Here is a 23,039-nt window from a genome sequence, read left to right as displayed (position 1 = left end):
TTTTTTGCAAGGACTATGTACTGCTGGGCTAGTAAACAACAAATATGCAACTTCAAGAAGGGTTTAAAAAGCATATTATACTAGAGTACATTTGATTTCACTGAAGCCCCCAAGGGGCTAGAATTAAATAAGAAAGATTCCATCTAGATTCTGTATCTTATTATAGGTCTAGACACACAGCTTTCCCCATGGAAAACAGGGCATACAGCCAAATCCTAAATATGAATTCTTAAGCAATTTTTTTTTATCCTGGCTTTCTCAGATTAGCTTTTAGACCAAATATAATTATAGCTGTTGTGGGCTGGTCTGAGATGTTTTGTCACAGTAAGCAAAATGCTCAAAAAGGTAAAGGTACCCCTGCCCGTACGGGCCAGTCTTGCCAGACTCTAGGGTTGTGCGCTCATCTCACTCTATAGGCCGGGAGCCAGCGCTGTCCGCAGACACTTCCGGGTCACGTGGCCAGTGTGACAAGCTGCATCTGGCGAGCCAGCACAGCACACGGAAAGCCATTTACCTTCCCGCTGGTAAGCGGTCCCTATTTATCTACTTGCACCCAGGGGTGCTTTCAAACTGCTAGGTTGGCAGGCGCTGGGACCGAACGACGGGAGCGCACCCCGCTGCGGGGATTTGAACCGCCGACCATGCAATCGGCAAGTCCTAGGCGCTGAGGTTTTACCCACAGCGCCACCCGCGTCCCTCTTATGCTCAAAGCCACCCCCAAAGTCGCCACACAAGTGTCCCCTCACCTGCCCCCACGCTACTGCCAATGCAGCAGCAAGGGCGCAGCAGTGAAGGCAACAGTACTGTGGCAGCAGTGTGAGCCAAGGTGTAGCAGGGCTGGGGGGCAGATCTGCCACCCAAGGCAAATGGCTTCACCTCGCCTCACTGACAAGCCACTCCTGGATACCATAAATGTGTGTGTGACTAGAGGTTTGAGAGGAGCAAGAAGATTTTGCATTGATGTTGCTCTTTAGGTTTCAAAAAATGCTCTCTCTGTTTGTGGTTGGCTAGTGTGAGAATAGGATGCTGAACTAAATGAGTCTTTGGTCTGATCCATCAGGTTCTTGAATTGTAGGGGTTATAAGATTCACTATTGACAGAAAGGATGGTTGTTGTGGAATCACCTTTGGCTACTCTTGTTTCCTGACAATTCCATTCTTTTTCTTTTGTATCCAAGCTACATCTACATCCTGACACAGGCACAACGGAATACCCAATGCATTTCTGCTCATCCCATAAAGAAAAATTTCAACCCAGATTCTCACAACACAATCCTAACCACATCCTACTGAATTCAATGGGGCACTCTTAATCCATCCCCTTCCCCAAATTATATTTACCTGGATCTGCCAATCCAGTTGTCTCTAGCAAGATGTAGTCAAACTTGCCTTTCTTCTGCATTAAATTTTCAATAGCCTTCAAACCATTGTCCCTGATGAAAAAAGAAATCATTTAAAAGGAATTATCTTTATTGCTATTTATGCTACAGTACTTTCTAAATGAAACACAATACTATCCTAAAACCTATTTAGTATCCAAATTAGAAATCTACATGGTAATAAATTTTATTGTAATTCACTGATAGAACTTTGGTTATTAGGCAGTAAAAAGTGTAGCAAAGTGTAGCAAATAAATAAAATAATAATAAAATAATAAGTTCATCAGGGCTTTTAAAAAACTTTTACGAACTGCAGTACCTCATACCCTGTAATTGGAAGCTTGTTTTTAAAATCCATCCTAATTTTTTTTAAAAAGTGCTTCCACATATCCAACCTTCAGCACATTTCTGCTATCTTGCATCTTCTTCAGTATACAGTGGTACCTCGGGTTAAGTACTTAATTCATTCCAAAGGTCCGTACTTAACCTGTAACTGTTCTTAACCTGAAGCACCACTTTAGCTAATAGAGCCTCCTGCTGCCACTGCGCTGCTGGAGCACAATTTCTGTTCTCATCCTGAAGCAAAGTTCTTAACCTGAAGCACTATTTCTGGGTTAGCGGAGTCTGTAACCTGAAGTATTCACTGGTTTCAATATGAAATCATTAAAAAAGCAACTAATTTTCAGGTTTGGTCCTACAGAGGCTAATGTTATTTATTTAAAAGAAGAAGAATTTGGAGCAAATGATTCAGCAGAGGAAACACAGCCCAGAATAACTAAGGAGATAGTACAAGAATACTTGGCTAGTTTAGATGTATTCAAGTCTCCAGGGCCAGATGAACTGCATCCAAGAGTATTAAAAGAACTGGCAGATGTGATCTCAGAACCACTGGCAGTCATCTTTGAGAATTCCTGGAGAACAGGCGAAGTCCCGGCAGACTGGAGGAGGGCAAATGTTGTCCCTATTTTCAAAAAGGGGAAAAGAGAGGAACCAAATAATTACCGCCCAGTCAGTCTGACATCAATACCAGGGAAGATTCTGGAGCAGATCATTAAGCAAACAGTCTGTGAGCACCTAGAAAGGATTACTGTGATCACCAATAGTCAGCATGGATTTCTGAAAAATAAGTCGTGTCAGACTAACCTGATCTCGTTTTTTGACAGAATTACAAGCCTGGTAGATGAAGGGAACGCAGTGGATGTAGCCTACCTTGATTTCAGCAAGGCATTTGACAAGGTGCCCCATGATATTCTTGTAAAGAAGCTGGTAAAATGCGGACTTGACTATGCTACCACTCAGTGGATTTGTAACTGGCTGACTGACCGAACCCAAAGGGTGCTCATCAATGGTTCCTCTTCATCCTGGAGAAGAGTGACTAGTGGGGTGCCACAGGGTTCTGTCTTGGGCCCGGTCTTATTCAACATCTTTATCAACGACTTAGATGATGGACTCAAGGGCATCCTGATCAAATTTGCAGATGACACCAAACTGGGAGGGGTGGCTAACACCCCAGAGGACAGGATCACACTTCAAAACGACCTTGACAGATTAGAGAACTGGGCCAAAACAAACAAGATGAATTTTAATAGGGAGAAATGTAAAGTATTGCACTTGGGCAAAAAAAATGAGAGGCACAAATACAAGATGGGTGACACCTGGCTTGAGAGCAGTACATGTGAAAAGGATCTAGGAGTCTTGGTTGACCACAAACTTGACATGAGCCAACAGTGTGACGCGGCAGCTAAAAAAGCCAATGCAATTCTGGGCTGCATCAATAGGAGTATAGCATCTAGATCAAGGGAAGTAATAGTGCCACTGTATTCTGCTCTGGTCAGACCTCACCTGGAGTACTGTGTCCAGTTCTGGGCACCACAGTTCAAGAAGGACACTGACAAACTGGAATGTGTCCAGAGGAGGGCAACCAAAATGGTCAAAGGCCTGGAAATGATGCCTTATGAAGAACGGCTAAGGGAGCTGGGCATGTTTAGCCTGGAGAAGAGGAGGTTAAGGGGGGATATGATAGCCATGTTCAAATATATAAAAGGATGCCACATAGAGGAGGGAGAAAGGTTGTTTTCTGCTGCTCCAGAGAAGCGGACACGGAGCAATGGTTCCAAACTACAAGAAAAAAGATTCCACCTAAACATTAGGAAGAACTTCCTGACAGTAAGAGCTGTTTGACAGTGGAATTGGCTGCCAAGGAGTGTGGTGGAGTCTCCTTCTTTGGAGGTCTTTAAGCAGAGGCTTGACAACCATATGTCAGGAGTGCTCTGATGGTGTTTCCTGCTTGGCAGGGGGTTGGACTTGATGGCCCTTGTGGTCTCTTCCAACTCTGTGATTCTATGATTCTATGAAAACACAAATGAATTTGATTCATCTAGCTCAGCTTGCAAAAAATATTATTATTAAGTCTCCCTATAAGCCATTTTTCTCATATTAAAAAAGAATAGGAATAATGAGAAAATGTACACAAAATCAAAGTCCTTGACGCTTCTGAGCTTCCTGAAGGAGGCAGTGGTAAGGCCCCATCCCCAGAAGACCTTCTCGACACAGAGGTATTGAATAATGCCTGGACAAAAATGCCCCCTTTTGCATGGTGAGCTCCAACAGCATCTGAATGAAGCTGTCCAGACACATTTCAATCTGGACTCAGACCCAGGTTCAGAATTAAATAGATTTGGTCTCTCAAACTGATGACCTTTCTGAAGAAAGGGATGGAGGACTCTGACCCTGTTAATTCTCCTCAATCTCTCCATGGCTTTTTATGCAACTGATCCTGTATTCTCCTAGGCCAGCTTCTGTGGGCTGGGAGTTGGAAACACCATACTACAAGACCTCTGCTTTTATTCGCAAGACCAACACCAAAGAGCAGCACTGGGAGACCTTTGTTTAGTTCCCTGGCACTTGTGCTGTGGGGTCCTGCAATCCCATCTTATCGCTACAGCTTTTTAGCATTTATATGAAGCAGTTGAGATCTGTTGCACAGCAGCTTGGAGTATAGTACCATCAGTATGCTGATAACATGCAACAAGTCAGGTGATAGACTGGTATCTGGAGGCAGCAATGGATTCATGAGGACCAATAAATGGAAGCTGAATCCTGGTAAGATGAAAAGATTGATGTTGAGTGGTTCCTCGTGTTGGGAGATGTCTGTTCTGAAGAGAGATCCTTCTTCTGATGTTTGTAACTTGTGGCTGTTGTTGGAGTCATCACTGCCACTTGGAACCTAGGTGTCTTTTGTGGCAAAGGAACACCTATGCCTATCTCTGGCTGGTTCACTAGCTTTTTCTTTACCTGAACCAAGATAGGATGGCTATAGTACTAAATGCTCTTACAATCTCTTGCTTAGACTACTGTAAAGCTCTCAACTTGGGGCTGTCCTTGAAGGTGGTCTAAAAACTCCAGGTGGTGCAGAATGTGACCTCCAGCTTGTTGACTGGCTCCACAAAATGGGATCATGGAACAGCTCAGTCAGTAGAGCAAGAGACTCTTAATCTCAGGGTAATAGCACAGAACAGGCGCTCTTGAATAATGGCACCCCAAATGCAGAGCTCCCTCCCCACATTTGTCCTCTACTGTTTTTAGGCATCAGCTTAAGTTGCATTTGTTACTTCAGACCTATGGGAATTGATCATAGAATCATAGAATCGTAGACTTGGAAGAGACCACAAGGGCCATCGTGTCCAACCCCCTGCCAAGCAGGAAACACCATCAGAGCACTCCTGACATATGGTTGTCAAGCCTCTGCTTAAAGACCTCCAAAGAAGGAGACTCCACCACACTCCTTGGCAGCAAATTCCACTGTTGAACAGCTCTTACTGTCAGGAAGTTCTTCCTAATGTTTAGGTGGAATCTTAGATATATGATCTCAACTGCTGCTAGACTATTTGATCTTTGAGGTCTTTTTCTGATACTTATTTTCTTTATTGTTGGCTCTTATACAGTGGTGCCCCACAAGACAAATGCCTTGCAAGACGAAAAACTCGCTAGACGAAAGAGTTTTCCGTTTTTTGAGGTGCTTCACAAGACGAATTTCCCTATGAGCTTGCTTCGCAAGACGAAACGTCTTGCGAGTTCTTGCGAGTTTGTTTCCTTTTTCTTAAAGCCGCTAAGCCGTTAATAGCCGCTAAGCCGCGCTTCGCAAGACGAAAAAACCGCAAGACAAAGAGACTCACGGAACGGATTAATTTCGTCTTGCGAGGCACCACTGTATTCACTGTGTTTTAAGTAGGTTGCTATGTACTGCCCTGGGAATCTTTGGGTTGAAGGCAGAACACAACTTTAATAAACAGCAATATATTATGTATTTTTTTTAACACTGGAATTCTCACCAACTGGTTCCTGCCACAGGAGAACTACTTAATAACTACAGGAGAATCATGTTGAACTATGAAGACACACGAGTTAAAAGGAAAAGGATCAATTTTAAAGTCAGTGGTTGTTGTTTTAAAAGGTGAAAGGTAAGGTAAAGGACCCCTGGACAGTTAAGTCCAGTCGAATTTGACTATGAGGTGCAACACTCATCTCCGCTTTCAGGCCGAGGGAGCCAGCATTTGTCTGCAGACAGCTTTTCCAGGTCATGTACTGGTATGCTTTCAAACTGCAAGGTTGGCAGGAGCTGGGTTTGCAAACTAATGGGAGCTCACCCCATTGTGTGGATTTGAACTGCCGACCTTGCGATCGGCAAGCTCAAGAGCCTCAGTGGTTTGGACCACAGTGCCACATGGGTCCTTTACCTTACCTTAAAAAAACCCCTTACTTTACAGAACAGCACAGACATCCATTTCTGAGTTCCAGCCATTCTTCATAGAGTTCTCCACCCTGACTTACAGCCAAGGATTTTTCCAAGGCGCTTCCTGAAAATACAAGAAAAATACTACCGTAACATTGTGTCTTACACTCAATTTTCATTCTGTCTGATAAATGTGAGAGAGCAGGCACAATGATCAAAACTCCAGCAGTCACAAAGCAGAATCCAAAATGTCTTGGCTTATATTCTTCTCGGACTAAGACATTATAGCTTTAGCCAAGGGTGGCCAAAAAAATCCTAGTCTAAGTCCAAATCAAACTACATTTTAATTAGGCTGAGAACCTTTCATACTTCATACCGTCTTATACTTCAGTTATAACATACTAACATGAATAAGAGGTAAAAGGAAAATATAGTAAGAAAGAGGAAACTCTTCAGACAATTTGTATTGCTGAGCCTCTCCTCTAAACTAGATGAAGACCATGGATTGATGTCTGAATGAAGACGTGACAAGTGCGGTGTGCACCTTTTACTAAACAAAATGAGAATTCAGGTAGGGTTTAATTTTGTTCCACACCTCATAAAGAGCAGTCTAGATTATGATATCCTATAACAATGCCATCCCAGCTGATCAAACAAGGTACTTCATACCTTGAAAAGTCAGCTGAGAACCTTTGTGCTGGTTGAAAATACTATGTATTCAGCCTACAGGGATTAGTCTAATACCAAAGAACACCCAAACACATACGGCTGGGTGAGCAGATGTACATGTTTCTAAGCAACAACTGTACTTTAAATAATATAAAAGATAAAAAAATGAGTTTTTTCCTCTCTCAAGGATGTAAGTGTGCAAAGTGTTTCAAGAACATTTTTATTTTTACAAGATTTAGGCTCTGATATACAAAACCTTTTTGTTTCATGCATAGTTATACATACCTTCACCAAATTCATTTAGAATAATTGCTATCCTCTTGTTGTGCTGTTCTGTCAAAATATAATTAAGAAGAGTGGTTTTTCCAGCACCTAAAAAAACAGAACAAACTTTTTATGCAACGAAAATGCATAAATACATATACATATACAACTTGGAAATAAAAATATGCTCTCAAATAGAACTTTACAGGCAGTGACCAGAACATCCTGAAATGTTAATCTTAATTCCTGATCTCTTCACAAACATTGCACATATTGTTTTAAGATGGACCTCATGTTCTTAATATAAATTTATGGGACACAGCACATTTTTCAAGTTACACTAAAAACATTTCTTTCTTTGCTTCATCATGTAATTTTAACACCCAGTATGTGTGTGTGTTTTGATCACTACAAACTCATTTCCCAGTATTTACAAACAACTACACCGAACAATGGAAAACTCCTAGATTTGATATCATGGCATATCTTCAGAAACTTATGAAACCAACTTTGAAACTAGGAAATAAACTTCAATGTACTTTGGTCAAATTTCTGGGGGCTAAAAAAATGCAATTTTAATAAGTTCTTGATTCAGTTAAAGTTATAGAAATGTCTTTGAGTTAAAAATAATGATGTTTCTTAGTGGTCAAGAAGCGCACCATGACTCTACCCCCTTAAAAGATGCCAAGGCACCATCATCACCTTGCTGTCATAGAACTCAAAAACTTATCTGTGATAGCAATTTAGCCCTGTACAGATGCTCAAATCCTGCAAAGTAGGGAATCAGCATCATGACTGATATTTGCATCTTGACTTCTGATTTACCTAGAGATTATACAATGCATGTAAGCTTCTGTGCAAATTTAGGTGATGGGCTGCTGCAAACTAATTCTCCATCTCACAAAGAGAACCAGTATAAGGCATTTCTTTGCTTCTACAGTGGTGCCCCGCAAGACGAACGCTTCGCAAGACGGAAAACCCGCTAGACGAAAGGGTTTTCCGTTTTGGAGGCGCTTCGCAAAACGAATTTCCCTATGGGCTTGCTTCGCAAGACGAAAATGTATTGCGAGTTCCTGCGGGGTTTCCCCCCCCCTTTCCCTAAGCCCTAAGCCGCTTATCAGCTGATCCGCTGATAAGCCGCTTATCAGCTGATCCGCTAAAAGCCGCTAAACCGCTAATAGCGCTAATCCGCTAAGCTGTCAATGGGCTTGCTTCGCAAGACGAAAAAACCGCTATACGAAGAGCCTCACAGAACGGATTAATTTCGTCTTGCGAGGCACCACTGTAAATGCAGGCTTGATGCTCCAACAACTGACCTGAACATCCTTGCTCTCTAATCACATCACGTCAACAGCACAGGGATTTAATTCATAACACAATTTACTTATTTTTTTACATTAGTTTAAATTTCTTACATGAACTCTACTATACTCTTCTCTAGTATAGAGCATATACAAGGAAAACAAGACAAGTGCAAAAATTGATGTAATACTACTTTTAAATAAAACAAATCATAGTTCCATATAATAATAAAAATGCATTATTAAGCACCCTACAGTGACAATTTGGCATACAGTTTATTACCTAAATAGCCAGTAATAATGGTAACAGGAATCTTATATGGAATATCCTGTCCTGCATGGTCCTTTATCTGCTGTTCTCTTATTGGAATCAGCTCAGGGCAATCCTCTTCTTCCTCCACAGTAGAACCTTCCATTTCTGAGTCACTATAACCACCTGCCAATCAAAGACAACAGTTAAAACCAATGGGGAAGGGCTCAAGAAGGGAAGCCTTTAAACACTAGGAACCAGAGGGCTGTGAATAAGAGACCCTGAAACCCTAACTCTTCACAACCATGTGTGCTATGCCTCATTTTTGCCCCTCACATATTCCTCATTGAAGCATCATGCAGTTTCCCCCTAAATCTATATAAAAGCCAGTCTCCTACCTTGCAGCACAATAAAGCAAAACAATCCAGAATGGAGCCATTCAGATAGGAAGAGGCCAGTTGCTCAATGCCTTAGGTTTCAATCGCTGCATCACTAAGAGCAGGACTTGATGTGAAGAAGTGTTCCACTTTACTTTCTCCCACAATACTGAATGGCTGCCTTTCACTCCTATGGGATCAGGTCAAGTTCTGCACTTGAACACAGCCTCACAGCAAGGAAAAACCTGCAGACCATGTGATCGCTGACATCAACACTGTGTGCAGTACCTACCTCCACTGAAGGCATAGCTGGGGCGGAGGGACATGCACCTGTCACCATTCTGTCTGGCTCTCTTGCAGATTTGGAATGCCTTGACAACAGTTGTTTTAAACTACTTTCTTTTGACCCCAAGTGTTCAGAAAATTCTGTCAGAATCCTCAATCACTGAAAACTAGGAAGTTACATCAGGGAGAATCTTTCATGCGGCTGAAATATTTTGCAAAATTACAAAGAACATGATTTTTTCCATCTTATTTTAAAAAGTCTAAAGTAAAATATTTAATGAAAGTATTTTGCAAAAATATATTCTGATTATTTCTACTTTTAGTTTAGCGTTTTTATTTGTTTACTTGATTGGGGGGAGGCCGCTGCCCCCCCAACCCTTCCTTAGTAAAGGGCAAATATCCAGTGCTCCAGACGGCACATTCAGAGGGTGTTCTCACCAGGGGCGAAAGCTGCCCTCCATTTACTGAGAGGAGCGAGGCCTGGAGGCTGAAGAATAATGTCGTCACCCTTTTCGACTCTTCGGAGCCAGAGATAATGCCTGAGGTGAGGATTAGAAACGCCAAGCAGATTCCGAATCGGGTCCCCGAAGGCGGGGGGTCGGGTCCCTGGGCGGAATTCCTCGCTCCCTCGCGACCCCAAAGGAGATCCGGAAGCCCCGCGCAGATCTCGCGGGACCCCACTGCGCAAGGAAGCCCCGCCACACTCTGCACATGCGCAGGAGTTCGCGCAGAAGAGGCACCTATTGGACGGACAGCCGCCCTGCCTTCTCTCGCGCACCTGCAAGCTCCGCCCCGTCGCCTCGCCGCTTCCTACTCAGCCACGCACGCATGCGCGCCTCAGCTTCCTTCCCAGGCGAGGAACGTCGGTTCCTTCCTGCTGCCGTACAAGAAGCTGCGAAGGGCCGCGTCATCGGAGACGTCAGAGGGCATCTTGCCCTGTCGGCATCGGCGTCACAGGAAGAAGGTTCGGGGAGGCAGCGGACCCCTCCTCTCACTCAAGGAATTCTGGGCCCTGTAGTTTACAGAGCTTCAGCTCCCGGCGAAACTTCACAAACCAGAATTCTTTAATTGCACCTTTTTAAAAAGAAACACACACACCCTTCAGTGAATTAAAAAAAAAAAAAGATTTTAAAATCAATTGTGAAAGACTTGGGTGCTTGGGTGGTGCTTGGGTGGATTTTGTTCTGCGCGGCAATACCAGGCCCCTTATTGTGGATGGAGCACAGTGGGGTGGATGTTCCTGCAGAAAAGGCGCTTTGCCCATAGCTAAGGGTGGAAAGAGCAATGGGTCGGTAGCATTAGAAGCACCCATCTGAAATGGCAAATTCTTCCATCCAGCTATATGGAGCTATGCTCCATTCCTGAATCAGAGAAGCTGGTTATAGTTTGGTCATAGCTGTCAACTTTCAGATTTGAAAATAAGGGATCAGCAGCCTCGAAAATAAGGGATCAGCAGCCTCACCTGTCCCGGGGACAGTCTACGGGTTATCTAACAATCCGGGATAGCAGCGGGAAGCAGCGCTGGAATAAGGGGATTTCCCACAAAAAAGGGAAGGTTGACAGCTATGAGTTTGGTTTTCACGTGGCTTTGAAAAAGTGCCAATAGTCTCTGTTATGTAGTGAAGTTTCACCCTGGGCCAGCAGGGGGATACTGTAGATAGTTTTCACTCAGGTCTGTAGATAGTTTTCACTCAGGTCCACGTCAGTTATTTTAGGCGGGAAACTCTGGGTTGTTGTTGCTACAATGTTGACAGCCGGCTGCCTATAAAAGCAGACCGGCTGAGCTGTTTGCTAGTCAGTTCTATTCTAGCTTACAAAATAAAGAGCTGCTTTGGAGAAATCGCTGTGTCGTCTGCTATGTCAACCCACAACTTAACACTGGCGACGAGGATGGGATGGATGGACATCAGAGCACAGCCAGATGCGGCCAGCCTCTGAACTGAGCTGAATCACAGAGCTGAATCACAGAGCGAAATCACTGAGCGAAATCACTGGACAGAACCAATTCAGAGCTGACTGTTCTGGCTAGAGCACTGTGTTCCATCCATCGCCCTTCACGCCGGCATCGGAATCATGGCTTCACTTGTGCCTCTACCGCCATTTGTGCCAGCCTCTGAATCATGGGACTCCTACCTCGCTCGGTTCAACTGCTACCTCCAAGCCAACGAGCTGACAGAAGTATCAAAGGAGCAGAAGCGGGCCTATTCCTCAGCCTCTGTGGGCCTGAGGTGTTTGAGATGGCCCGAGCATTGGTTGCGCCTGAAGCAGTCCAGGCAACACCGTGGGACACAATCCAAGAGAACCTCCGCAACCACTACGCACCAAAGCTGTCCAAGATTGCTGCCCGCCATGCGTTCTACCAGCGGAACTAGGCAGAGGGGGAGTCAATCAACAACTACACCACCGCCCTGCGACAGGCTGCAATGCACTGCGAGTTCCGAGACTTAGACGATGCCCTGATGGGTCAAATCGTCTGCGGGGTCCGGGACATCCATCTGCAACGGCGTCTCCTCGCCAAGCCAGACCTCACGCTACAGAAAGCCATTGAGGAGGCTGTGGCCTCAGAAGCTGCCGAACGCTCCGCCCAGGAGATCCGCAAGTCCAGCAGCCCGCGTCTTGATAGGAAGCCAGTTCCGGTGCATCATGAAGAGGCCAGCAGTGATGAGGCATCCTCCAGTGAAGACAATGACGTGCACCAGACAAAGCGGGAGCGCAGGAAGTTCCAACAGAAGCCCAAGGGCCAACCAGAATGTGCCGGCTGCGGAGGCAACCATTCCCGTGCCAAGTGTCGATTCAGAGACGCCATCTGTAGGAATTGTTCCACATCGCTAAGGTCTGCCAATCGGCTCCGTCTGACACCCCCCTTCACCGACTCACAAGTCCAAGTCTTCACTCCAGTCTGCCAAGGAAAGTTGTTTCGCCCTCACCAACTGCCGCTGCTCGTCTGGAACCACGATTGGCCAAACCGACTCGCCTACGCGACGCAACCTGAACGTCACGGTGCTCACTGAAGGAGCTCCATGTGACATGGAGATCGACACCGGGTGTGCCCTGTCCATCGTGTCTTGGAGCACCATCAAAAGACTGGTACCCAGAGTGTCCAAAAGGCAACTCGACTCTCACCGCGTACACCTGAGAGACTACCAGGGAAACGACATTCCCATGGTAGGCGTTGGCTGGTTCCGGATCGCCTTCAACGATTTTTCGGGCCTGCTCCGGTTGGTGGTGGTCAAAGGTCAGCGGCCAAGCCTCCTAGGGCTAGACTGGTTTGATGCCCTCGGCCTGGAAGTCACCGGCATCAACTGCATCTCTAACGCAGAGACTGAGGGTCTGGTCAAAGACTTTGCCGAGGTTTTTGACGGCACTTTGGGTCAATATACAGGTACGCCCATCTCCTTTAGCCTTGATCCACAAGTTGCCCCCATCAAGCTAAAGCCACGCCGGGTTCCCTTTGCTCTCAAGGCTAAGGTGGACGAACAACTGGACAAGCTTATCGCCCAAGGAGTTTTGGAGCCGGTTGACCATGCCAAGTGGGAAACACCCATCTTCACACCTGTCAAGCCAGACGGGTCGGTGAGAATCTGCGCTGACTACAAGTGCACGATCAACAAGGCACTTCAGCAGCATGCTTATCCGGTTCCTGTTGTCCAACACCTGCTGCATTCCCTGGGTGAGGGTAAGGTCTTCGCTAAGCAGGACCTTGCCCAAGCCTATCAACAACTGCCTATCAATGATGCCACTGCTGAAGCCCAGACGATCGTCACCCACCGAGGGGCATTCCGTTGCCGCCGGTTGCAGTTCGGGGTGAGTGTGGATCCTGGCATCTTCCAAAGCCTTATGGAGCGTCTTCTGCAAGGGATTCCGGGCATGGTACCATATTTTGATGACGTCTTGGTGTCCGCAGACTCACACCAGCAGCTGTTCGAGCGCCTCCGTGCCATGCTGACCAGGTTCCAAGAGGCCGGGCTCAAGGTAAAGAGGGAGAAGTGCCAGATCGCCGTTCCACAGGTAGAGTTCCTGGGCTATCTTATCGACGCCTCTGGCCTTCACCCGACCACATCCAAGATCCGTGCTATCTAGCAGGCCCCCATCCCAAAGAACAAGACGGAGTTGCAGGCGTTCCTGGGGCTGCTGAACTTTTATAACATGTTCCTGCCCCACAAAGCCACAGTGGCTGAGCCTCTTCACCAACTCAGCATAAAGACGCCTTGGGCCTGGGGTCATCGGGAGACGGCGGCCTTCAACGCGGTCAAGGCTCTCCTTTCATCGGACCGTGTACTGGTACAGTACAGTGAATCCAGGCCGCTGGTCCTTGCCTGCGACGCCTCACCTTTTGGCATCGGCGCTGTCCTTGGTCACCGTTTTCTAGGCGGAAGAGAAGCACTGCTCGCCTACTTTTCCAGGACGCTATCTCCGGCGGAACAGAATTACAGCCAGCTCGACAAGGAGGCACTGGCACTTGTGGCTGGAGTGAAGAGGTTCCATGAATACCTCTATGGCAGGACTTTTGACCTCATCACTGACCACAAGCCGCTCCTGGGCCTCCTCGCCGGTGATCGTCCAACTCCACCGGTCCTCTCACCACGCATGCTGCGATGGACTGTTTTCCTGGCTGCCTACCACTTCCGGCTCGTCCATCGCCCGGGGAAATCGATGGGCCATGCCGACGCCCTCAGCCGTTGCCCTCTTCCAGAATTTGTGGAAGACAGGGCTCCAGCTTCATCGCTCCTCCTGATTGAGGATCTTCCAGCAGCGCCTGTATCGGCTGCCACTGTGGCCTCCGCATCTGCCCAGGATCGCACCATCAGCCGGGTGCTCAACTGGGTGTGGAGGGGGTGGCCACAAGGGCCTTTTGCATCGGAGTTCCAGCCCTTCGCAACCAGACAACATGAACTCTCGGCTCATCACGGCTGTCTGCTGTGGGGAGACCGTGTCGTGATTCCCCAGGGACTCCGTCAGCGCGTCCTGGAGGCTCTGCACGTTGGCCACCCGGGAATTGTCAAAATGAAGGCGTTGGCTCGGTGTTACGTCTGGTGGCCTAACATGGACGATGCCATCACTGCCTGGATATCCGCCTGTCAAGCGTGCCAAGAGTCGAGGCCTGCACCACCAGCAGCTAAGGGACACACCTGGGAGACGCCAAAGACACCCTGGTCGAGGGTCACATCGATCTGGCTGGTCCCTTTCACGGCCAGACCTTTATGGTAGTGGTGGACGCCTATTCCAAATGGCTGGAGGTGGCCCTGATGCCCTCCACCACTACCGAGGCCGTCATCCGGGTGCTGCGAGGCCTGTTTGCGACACATGGGTGTCCTGATGTCCTTGTCTCCGACAACGGACAGCAGTTCACGTCAGGCACTTTTGAGCGGTATCTTTTGGGACTGGGCATCCGCCATGCCCTAACGGCCCCTTTCATCCATCCTGCAATGGGCAAGCGGAGAGAATGGTGCGCTCGGCAAAAGAGGCACTGGCGCGCCTGGACCGGGGAGACTGGCATGAGCAGGTCACCGAATACTTGTTCGTGCAACACATCACCCCTCATGCGGCCACAGGACGGAGTCCTGCTGAACTGCTTATGGGCCACCGCCTCAGATCTCTGCTCGACTGGCTGCACCCAGACTTTGCCGTGGCCGAACCCCCAGGTTGTGCCAACGCACCACGGACATTTGTTCCAGGAAACCAGGTCTTTGCCCGGAACTATGTGGGGGACATTCTTTGGGTGCCAGCCACAGTAGTGGGAGTCACTGGACCTCGCTCGTACCAGGTGGCACTCGAAGATGGACGCTTGTGGCGCCGGCACATAGACCAGCTTAGGTGCAGGGTTGGGGACTTGGACACTACCGTGGTGCCCCCAACTGTGCTTGTGGCTCCAGAAGAGACACAGATGGCGAGGCTCCACCTATACCTCCCTCGCAAACTGCCAGCGTGGAGCTGAACCAAGCCGCTCCAGAGGGTCTGCCAGACTTACCACAAACTCAGACCACTCCACTTGCGGAGGCTCCACCCACAGCAGCGGATCCAGGGGATTTGGTTTCAACGCCACCTAGGGTCGCACCACAGCCTCAGCAAGAATTGTGTGGCCCCCCGGACTTGGCTACCAGTCCCCAGTGGTCTGGCAGAGTTTCCAAGCGCCCAACTTATTTAAAGGACTATGTTGTTGGACATGTATTACTGTTGGTCTAAGAATGGGAAATGTAACCGATATGCTTTTGTGCCTAATTGAACCATTACGTGTAGTGTTGTATATAAGGAAACCATTACGATTGTAACTAATGCCTTATCTCGGTGGGGAGGGGTGTTATGTACCGAAGTTCTCACCGTGGGCCAGCAGGGGATACTGTAGATAGTTTTCACTCAGGTCCACATCAGTTATTTTAGGCGGGAAACCCTGGGTTGTTGTTGCTACAATGTTGACAGCCGGCTGCATATAAAAGCAGGCCGGCTGAGCTGTTTGCTGTTCAGTTCTGTCCAGCTTACAAATAAAGAGCTGCTCTGGAGAAATCGCTGTGTCGTCTGCTATGTTCATCCACAACTTAACAGCCCCTATTGCCCAACTTCCAGAACATGCACTCAGAAAACTGGGTCTTCCCAATAGGATGCCTGGTGCAAGCTAATGACTTCCTAAAAATCACTGCAGCCCCCCCTCCCCACCCACATGACCTGGGTTGCTGTGCATAAGAGAAACCTGGTGGACAAGCAGCAGCAAGAACAGGCCCATCTGCTTCACCCCACCAAGTCTCTGTTACACGTGCCAGGTCAAGTCCTCCATCCACGATCAAGTAATGGATGGCAGTGGTCTTATGAATCATTGACCTTTCATTGCACAGCAGCACCTTCAGGTCATGTGTTTCTCCCTTGCTGATTCCAGTATCCATCCGGTCAACACCAGACCTGGAGGCAGGGATAGTCCTCAAACAGCGACTAAATCTGCTTCCTTGGTAATGACATGGTCTGGTCTTAGCGTAACTCCTCCTCCTACTTGTGACCACCGAGATCAGATGTCCCAGTGCCCCCCCCCATGGAACCTGCCCAGCCATTCTGTTGGCTGGGGCCCACTCCCATCCAGCCTTGACCCCGCCCCTTAAAACAAAACACAAACTATACAACAGCTAATACAACAATAAAAAACCAAACAAAACAGTAACAATTATACTAAAATTAATCCTCCACCAGTTGTTCACCCCATCCCCAACAAAGCAAAAGGGGAGGGGGGAAATTTAAAAAAACTTTAAATGCCACAGACTGCTTAAGAACATTTTAAAACACATTAGACACTTGGAACAGGGAAGCAATCCGAAGGCAATATCATTGACTAACCTAGTATAGTTATTTTAAAACATTTCTATCCCACCTGTCCACATTTCAGCCTGTAAAGTGGTTATAAGAATAAATCACATATCCAGGATTCCTACTTGCTTAACAGAAATTGGGGGGGGGGGGGTTGGTTTGGGAATTTTGCTTCTCCTCGTGCCCTCTCCTAACCAAGGCTAGGTGGTGAGAACAAACGGGGAGAGCTGTAACCTTGAAGGACTGATGATAATAATAAGCTGAAATAACTATTGTTTTGAGAACAAGCCAGGAAACTGACTGGTATAGAAATAGTATAAAATAATTTAGAATAACCAGAAAACAGGCAGCCGCAGCTACAGCAACCAGAAGGGCATCTGTGCAGGACATACCTGATAGACCTGTCTCCCCAGAAATGGCAGACTTTTTGTTAGAATTTTTAAAAGATATGTTAAAATATCAGGAATTAATTGGCGAAATAATACGCAGGATGAATAAATTGAAAGTAAAACAAAGTGGAACTATGAGGGAAGTCCAGGGGAGTGGGGTGGGAAAAAATGGAAATATTTCATAAAGGATGTATATATTGAAAAAATAATAAAAACTATTTTAAAAAAAGATATGTTAAAAGAAATGCAAAAACATTCTGAAAAGATGGTAGCGGAATTGGGAAAAAATACCAAGATGGTCACAGAGATGACCAATAAACTAGAGAATTTGACAAGAAGAAGAAGAAGAAGAAGAAGAAGAAGAATCATCATCATCTTTGGACCTCTCTGTGAAAGGTTTGGAGGCCAAATCTCAAAAAATTGAAAGTTACAACACTGATTTGAGAAAAGAGCAGGCAACAATAAGGGGGGACATGGCAAAACTCTCTGGTAGGATCAGTCTGAAGACAGTTTAGCAGTTTTGGAGATGAGGCAGAAATCACAGGTAGTGAGAATGAGGGGTGTGCCAGATGAGGGGGTAGAGGACCTCAAAGTTTATCTAGCCAAGGCAATTGCCAATTGGCTAGGTGAAGAACAGGATTACATTTTGGATGCAATTGACAGCTGTTTTGGGGTGAGGTCTAAATTGGTTAAGGCCAGGAAATTAGCTGGAGACTGTTTAGTGACTTCTAATTCCAAGAAGTTAAAGGACGCTATAGTCCAAAATAATTATACAAACAGACTCCAGATTGAAGGAAACCCGATTCTCATGCTGAAAGAAATTCCCGCTTGTTTGTTACAGAAACGAATTCAGTACAGATTCCTGACAGATGTTTTTAAAAGAGTCAACATACAATATAAATGGGAATTTCCAGAAGGAATTTCCTTTACATATAAAAGACAAAGACACAGATTTACCAACATAGATCAAGCACAGGACTTCTGGCGAAGACATATGAGAGATTGTGACAACCCATATACACCAACTGAACCAGAGGGAGCAACAGGAGGAATAGGAGAGGGGACAGTGGGGGGAAATAGATAATTTCATAATCAAGAAGAGAAGGAAAAAAGATTCTAGGAAAAAATGGCAGATTTAAAAGTGTGGAATTGGAATGTAAATGGTCTAAACAATAAAGCTAAAAGAAACAAAATTGAACATATAATTATAAAGCAAAATATAGATCAGAAGTCAGCAAACTTTTTCAGCAGGGGGCCAGTCCACTGTCCCTCAGACCTTGTGGGGGGGGGGGCGGACTATATTTTGAATAAAAAGATGAACAAATTCCTATGCCCCACAAATAACCCAGAGATGCATTTTAAATAAAAGCACACACTCTACTGATGTAAAAACACCAGGAAGGCCCCACAAATAACTCAGAGATACGTTTTAAATAAAAGGACACATTCTACTCATGTAAAAACACAGATTCCCGGACCATCTGCGGGCTGGATTTAGAAGGCGTTTGGGCCGGATCCAGCCCCCAGGCCTTAGTTTGCCTACCCATGATATAGATGTAATATGCCTACAACAGACCCATGTAGCAAGAAGTCATAAAAGAGTTTTAATTAATAAAAAGTTAGGAATGGAATTTATAACAGCAGACAAATAAAAAAGAGGCATGGTTTTGTACATTAAACAACAATCTGAGCCTTTAAAAAAAAAGATGAGGAAGGAAGAGTGATTGCAGTACAGATAGTAGTACAAGGTGGAAAAATCTTATTAAATGGAATCTATGTCCAAACTTTTTCAAAGAGGGCCAGATTTGATGAAGTGAACAAGTTGACTTTTTAGGATTGAAGTGAAGCTTTTTGGGGGGATTTTCGCCCAGTTATTGAGCTTTCTTTAGAATTGAAGTTGTTGAGCTTTGGAAACATATTTTTTGTAATATGCTGATCAAAAAATGATCTTAATAGGTGATTTAAATAGGGTGTTTTCACTTGAAATGGAGAGAACAATTATAAAAAAGAGACTAAAAAAGGGAGACTCCCAACAAGTTTGTTTTATTTGGCATACATTTGATAGATGTATGGAGAGTCAAACATCCTCTAGATAGAGAGTTCACGTTCTTCTCACATGTGTATGAAAGTAGTGCGAGAATTAATGCAATGTGGCTCTCTAAAGAGTTAGAATTAAGAGTAAAAAAAAACCAGAACTATTGCCAAGAACATTATCAGACCACAATCCATGAATTTTCATAGAATCATAGAATCATAGAGTTGGAAGAGACCACAAGGGCCATCGAGTCCAACCCCCTGCCAAGCAGGAAACACCATCAGAGCACTCCTGACATATGGTTGTCAAGCCTCTGCTTAAAGACCTCCAAAGAAGGAGACTCCACCACACTCCTTGGCAGCAAATTCCACTGTCGAACAGCTCTTACTGTCAGGAAGTTCTTCCTAATGTTTAGGTGGAATCTTCTTTCTTGTAGTTTGGAACCATTGCTCCGTGTCCGCTTCTCTGGAGCAGCAGAAAACAACCTTTCTCCCTCCTCTATGTGACATCCTTTTATATATTTGAACATGGCTATCATATCACCCCTCAACCTCCTCTTCTCCAGGCTAAACATGCCCAGCTCCCTTAGCCGTTCCTCATAAGGCATCGTTTCCAGGCCTTTGACCATTTTGGTTGCCCTCCTCTGGACACGTTCCAGTTTGTCAGTGTCCTTCTTGAACTGTGGTGCCCAGAACTGGACACAGTACTCCAGGTGAGGTCTGACCAGAGCAGAATACAGGCTACCCCTGTCCAGATAGGGGCAGATGAGCCACCAGCCAAAGCTGGCAGAAGGCACTCCACACCACTGAGGCCACCTCGGCCTCAAGTGACAGTAGTGGATGCAAGATCCTCCCCCCAAGCTATGAACCTGCTCCTTCAAAGGGAGTGTAATCTCCCAGCCATCTGGTCCAGGGAACCACCCACTAACAGTGCCTCTGTCTTATCTGGATTGAGCTTCAGTTTATTGACTCTCATCCAGTCCATTACCAAGGCAAGACATGAGGCAAGATAACAAAAGTAGCAGACATCTCAAAATTGTGTAGATTACAGGAATTGGTGGAGACGGCTCAACTGACTAGTAAACCCAGAGGAAACTCAAAGCAAAAATTTGCGGAAAAATGGGGTGGTTATAGAAGATATGTTCAAAAATACAATAATAGTTTTGATTCCGTGCTAGCATTCGAGTGATAAAGGAACAACAATTAAGGATTTGTTATGTTTTCAGAAGGTATTAGAAAAATTATATAGAAAGGTTTATCGTTTTGTGTACATTCAAATGCAAGATAAAATATATGCAAAGGGACTTGACAGGAAGTCAAAGTTGAAGAAAAGATTTTGGAAGATAAAAGGGGGGAAAATATTTACTTTCATTATTATCATTTTGTGTGTGGGTGTGAGTGTGTGGGTGTCTGCATATATGTGTGTTGTTGTATGCAATGTTTGGGAGGAAATAAGACAGTAAATAACAAATAACAAACTAAATATTGATGTATGTAATTTTAATTTTTTAATTATATTAATTATATTTAGTGGTAGTATGGTAGTTTTTAATTATATTTAGTGGTAGTATGGCTGTATTGTTTTTTGTAACATAAAATAATTCAATAAAAATTATTTTTAAAAAACCCCAAAGAAAATTGTGTAGATTATTACTGCCAGCACCATAACAGCAGGATGGATATTTGGTACAATGTTTTGCCAGTCATGCGAATATTGTTCAAAACTGGAAACTCAGAAATAGGAAGTTGCTATGTCACAACAATCCACCAGGGTCCCTGGTGCGCACAAGTCGTATCCCTCATGACACACAGTTGTGGAAGACAGCACACAGGAAATGCTGGCAGTGACCACAAAGCTGTTCAAAAAACCCTTACTGTTCAAAATTGTATGGTTTTGTCATGAAATCAGGCAGCCAGCAGTTAAGTTTGCTGTGATGGTATCACATAATAGCAGGGTGTCCCTGAACGTATCAGTAGACTCAAGAAATCCTATACAAAACAAAATCTACTAGGAGGTTGGATGGACTGGCTGCCAACTCAAGAGCTCAGTATTTTATAACTATGTAATTCTGAATGGTGGCAGGTGGGTGTGGATCTGGATACTGTGAAACAGAAAAGGTGCCATTTCCTCCTCCCCTTCTCTGAAAGATCCCCCACAAAAAATAACCCTCTACCTCTAGGACGTTTGCTATAGGGCTTACGCCTGAGCAGCACAACCTCCTTCTCTTTCCTTATCCCACCTCTTCCCCCAACAACACCTCAACATATTGTAGGCGTTCTGGAAGCTCACAGCTCCTTGTCTGCCATTTTAAGAAAATGTTTTTCTTTTAAAGGACAAACTTATACATTTCTATATACCTAGCGAATCCTTCAAACATGTAGAAGCCATAACCTAATTTTAAGGTGGCTCTGTTTTGCTTGCCACTTGGTAGGCATTCAACCAGATGCAGTTCACAACATAAAAATATAATATAAAAGCCCTAAATATATGATTTTAAAACCCTAATAACTTCCCCCCCACACACACTTTAAAGGGGTATTGTGGTCTAAACCACAGAGCCTAGGGCTTGCCGATCAGAAGGTCGACTGTTCGAATCCCTGTGATGGGGTGAGCTCCCATTGTTTGGTCCCAGCTCCTGCCCACCTAGAAGTTCGAAAGCACGTCAAAATGCAAGCAGATAAATAGGTACCACTACGGTGGGAAGGTAAACGGCGTTTCCGTGCACTGCTCTGGTTCGCCAGAAGCGGCTTAGTCATGCTGGCCACATGACCCGGAAGCTGTCTGCAAACAAACGCCGGCTCCCTCAGCCTATAGAGCGAGATGAGCGCGCAACCCCAGAGTCATCCGAGACTGGACCTAATGGTCAGGGGTACCTTTACCTTTACCTAGATGTTTATCAGCCAAAGGCCTGGTTAAAGAGGAACGTTTTTGCCTGGCACCTAAAGGTGTATAATGAAGGTGCCTGGCAAACGTCCCTGGGGAGAGGCTTCCACAAACAAGGAGCCTCTACAGAGAAAGCCCGTTCTCGTGTTGCCACCCTCTGGACCTCTCAAGGAGGAGGCACATGAAGAAGGGCCTCAGAGGATGATCTCAGGGTCCAGGTAGGTTCATATGGAGACAGGCAGTCCTTGAAGTATTGCGGCCCTGAGCTGTTTAAGGCTTTATACCTCAAAACCAGCACTTTGAATTGGGCCCAGAAACTAATTGGCAGCCAGTGCAGTCGGACCAGGATTGTTGCAATACGTTCAAATGGTCTTGTCCCAGTGCGCTGCTGAGTTCTGCACTAACTGAAGTTTCTGAACCATCTTCAGAGGAAGCCCAACATATAATGTTGTAGTAATTTAACCTTGAGGTTACCAGGGCATGGACGACAGTAGTTAGGCTATCCCTGTTCAGATAGGGGCATAGCTGGGCCACCAGCCAAAGCTGAAGGAAGGCACTCTGTGCCACTGATGCCACCTGAGCCTCAAGTGACAGCAAAGGATCCAGGAGCTTCACTTTGTTGGCTCTCATCTAGTCCATTATCAAGACAAGACAATGGCCCAGCACTTCCACTGTCTCACCTGAGGATGTAAAGGAGAAGTAGAGCTGTGTGTCATCAGCATATTGCTGATAAACGTACTCCAAACCTCCACTTAGCAGTTTCATGTAGATGTTAAACAGGACAGGGGAGAGAATCGAGCCCCACATCGAAGCTTCCACGGGGCTGAAAAATACTCCCCAAGCAACACCCTCTGGGAATGACCATCCAAGTAGGACTGCAACCACCGCAAAGCGGTGTCACCCACCCCTAATTTGGATACCATGGTTGAGGTTATCAAAAGCCACTGAAAGGTCGCAGAGAAGTAACAGGGACACATTTCCCCAGTCTCTCTCCCAACAGAGGGCATCATACAGGGTGCCCAAGCCACTTCTGTGCCAAAACCGGGACTAAACCCTGATTGAAATGGATCTAGAAAATCAGTTTGCTCCAAGAGTGCCTGGATCTGGTCTGCAACCACCCACTCTAGAACCTTGCTCAGGAAAGGGAGACTAGCAACTGGCCAGTAGTTTGCAAGATTTTCTGAATCCA

General features: G+C 45.7%; 1 protein-coding gene across 6 annotated transcripts in view; it reads right to left on the bottom strand.

The window, feature by feature from the left end:
* The window catches only part of LOC307227032 (zinc-regulated GTPase metalloprotein activator 1A-like), a 31,100-nt gene extending 21,036 nt beyond the window's left edge, over positions 1–10,064 (bottom strand). For 3 of the 6 annotated variants that reach the window (XM_079996128.1, XM_079996127.1, XM_079996129.1), the window contains exons 1-5: positions 9,695–10,042; positions 8,628–8,780; positions 7,065–7,151; positions 6,138–6,234; positions 1,341–1,432 (exon numbers count right to left, since the gene is read on the bottom strand). In XM_079996128.1, the coding sequence (XP_079852254.1) occupies positions 1,341–1,432; positions 6,138–6,234; positions 7,065–7,151; positions 8,628–8,760 (409 nt within the window). In that variant the 5' untranslated portion in view covers positions 8,761–8,780; positions 9,695–10,042. Of the gene's footprint in view, positions 1–1,340; positions 1,433–6,137; positions 6,235–7,064; positions 7,152–8,627; positions 8,781–9,694 lie in introns of all 6 variants that reach the window. The other 3 variants (XR_013843772.1, XM_079996130.1, XM_079996126.1) reach the window with 3 other exon arrangements.
* Between the last annotated feature and the right edge of the window lie 12,975 nt (positions 10,065–23,039).

This window comes from Podarcis cretensis (genome assembly GCF_951804945.1).
Source record: "Podarcis cretensis genome assembly, chromosome: 11".
NCBI classification, from domain to species: domain Eukaryota; kingdom Metazoa; phylum Chordata; class Lepidosauria; order Squamata; family Lacertidae; genus Podarcis; species Podarcis cretensis.
This window is presented reverse-complemented; position numbering and strand designations above follow the sequence as displayed.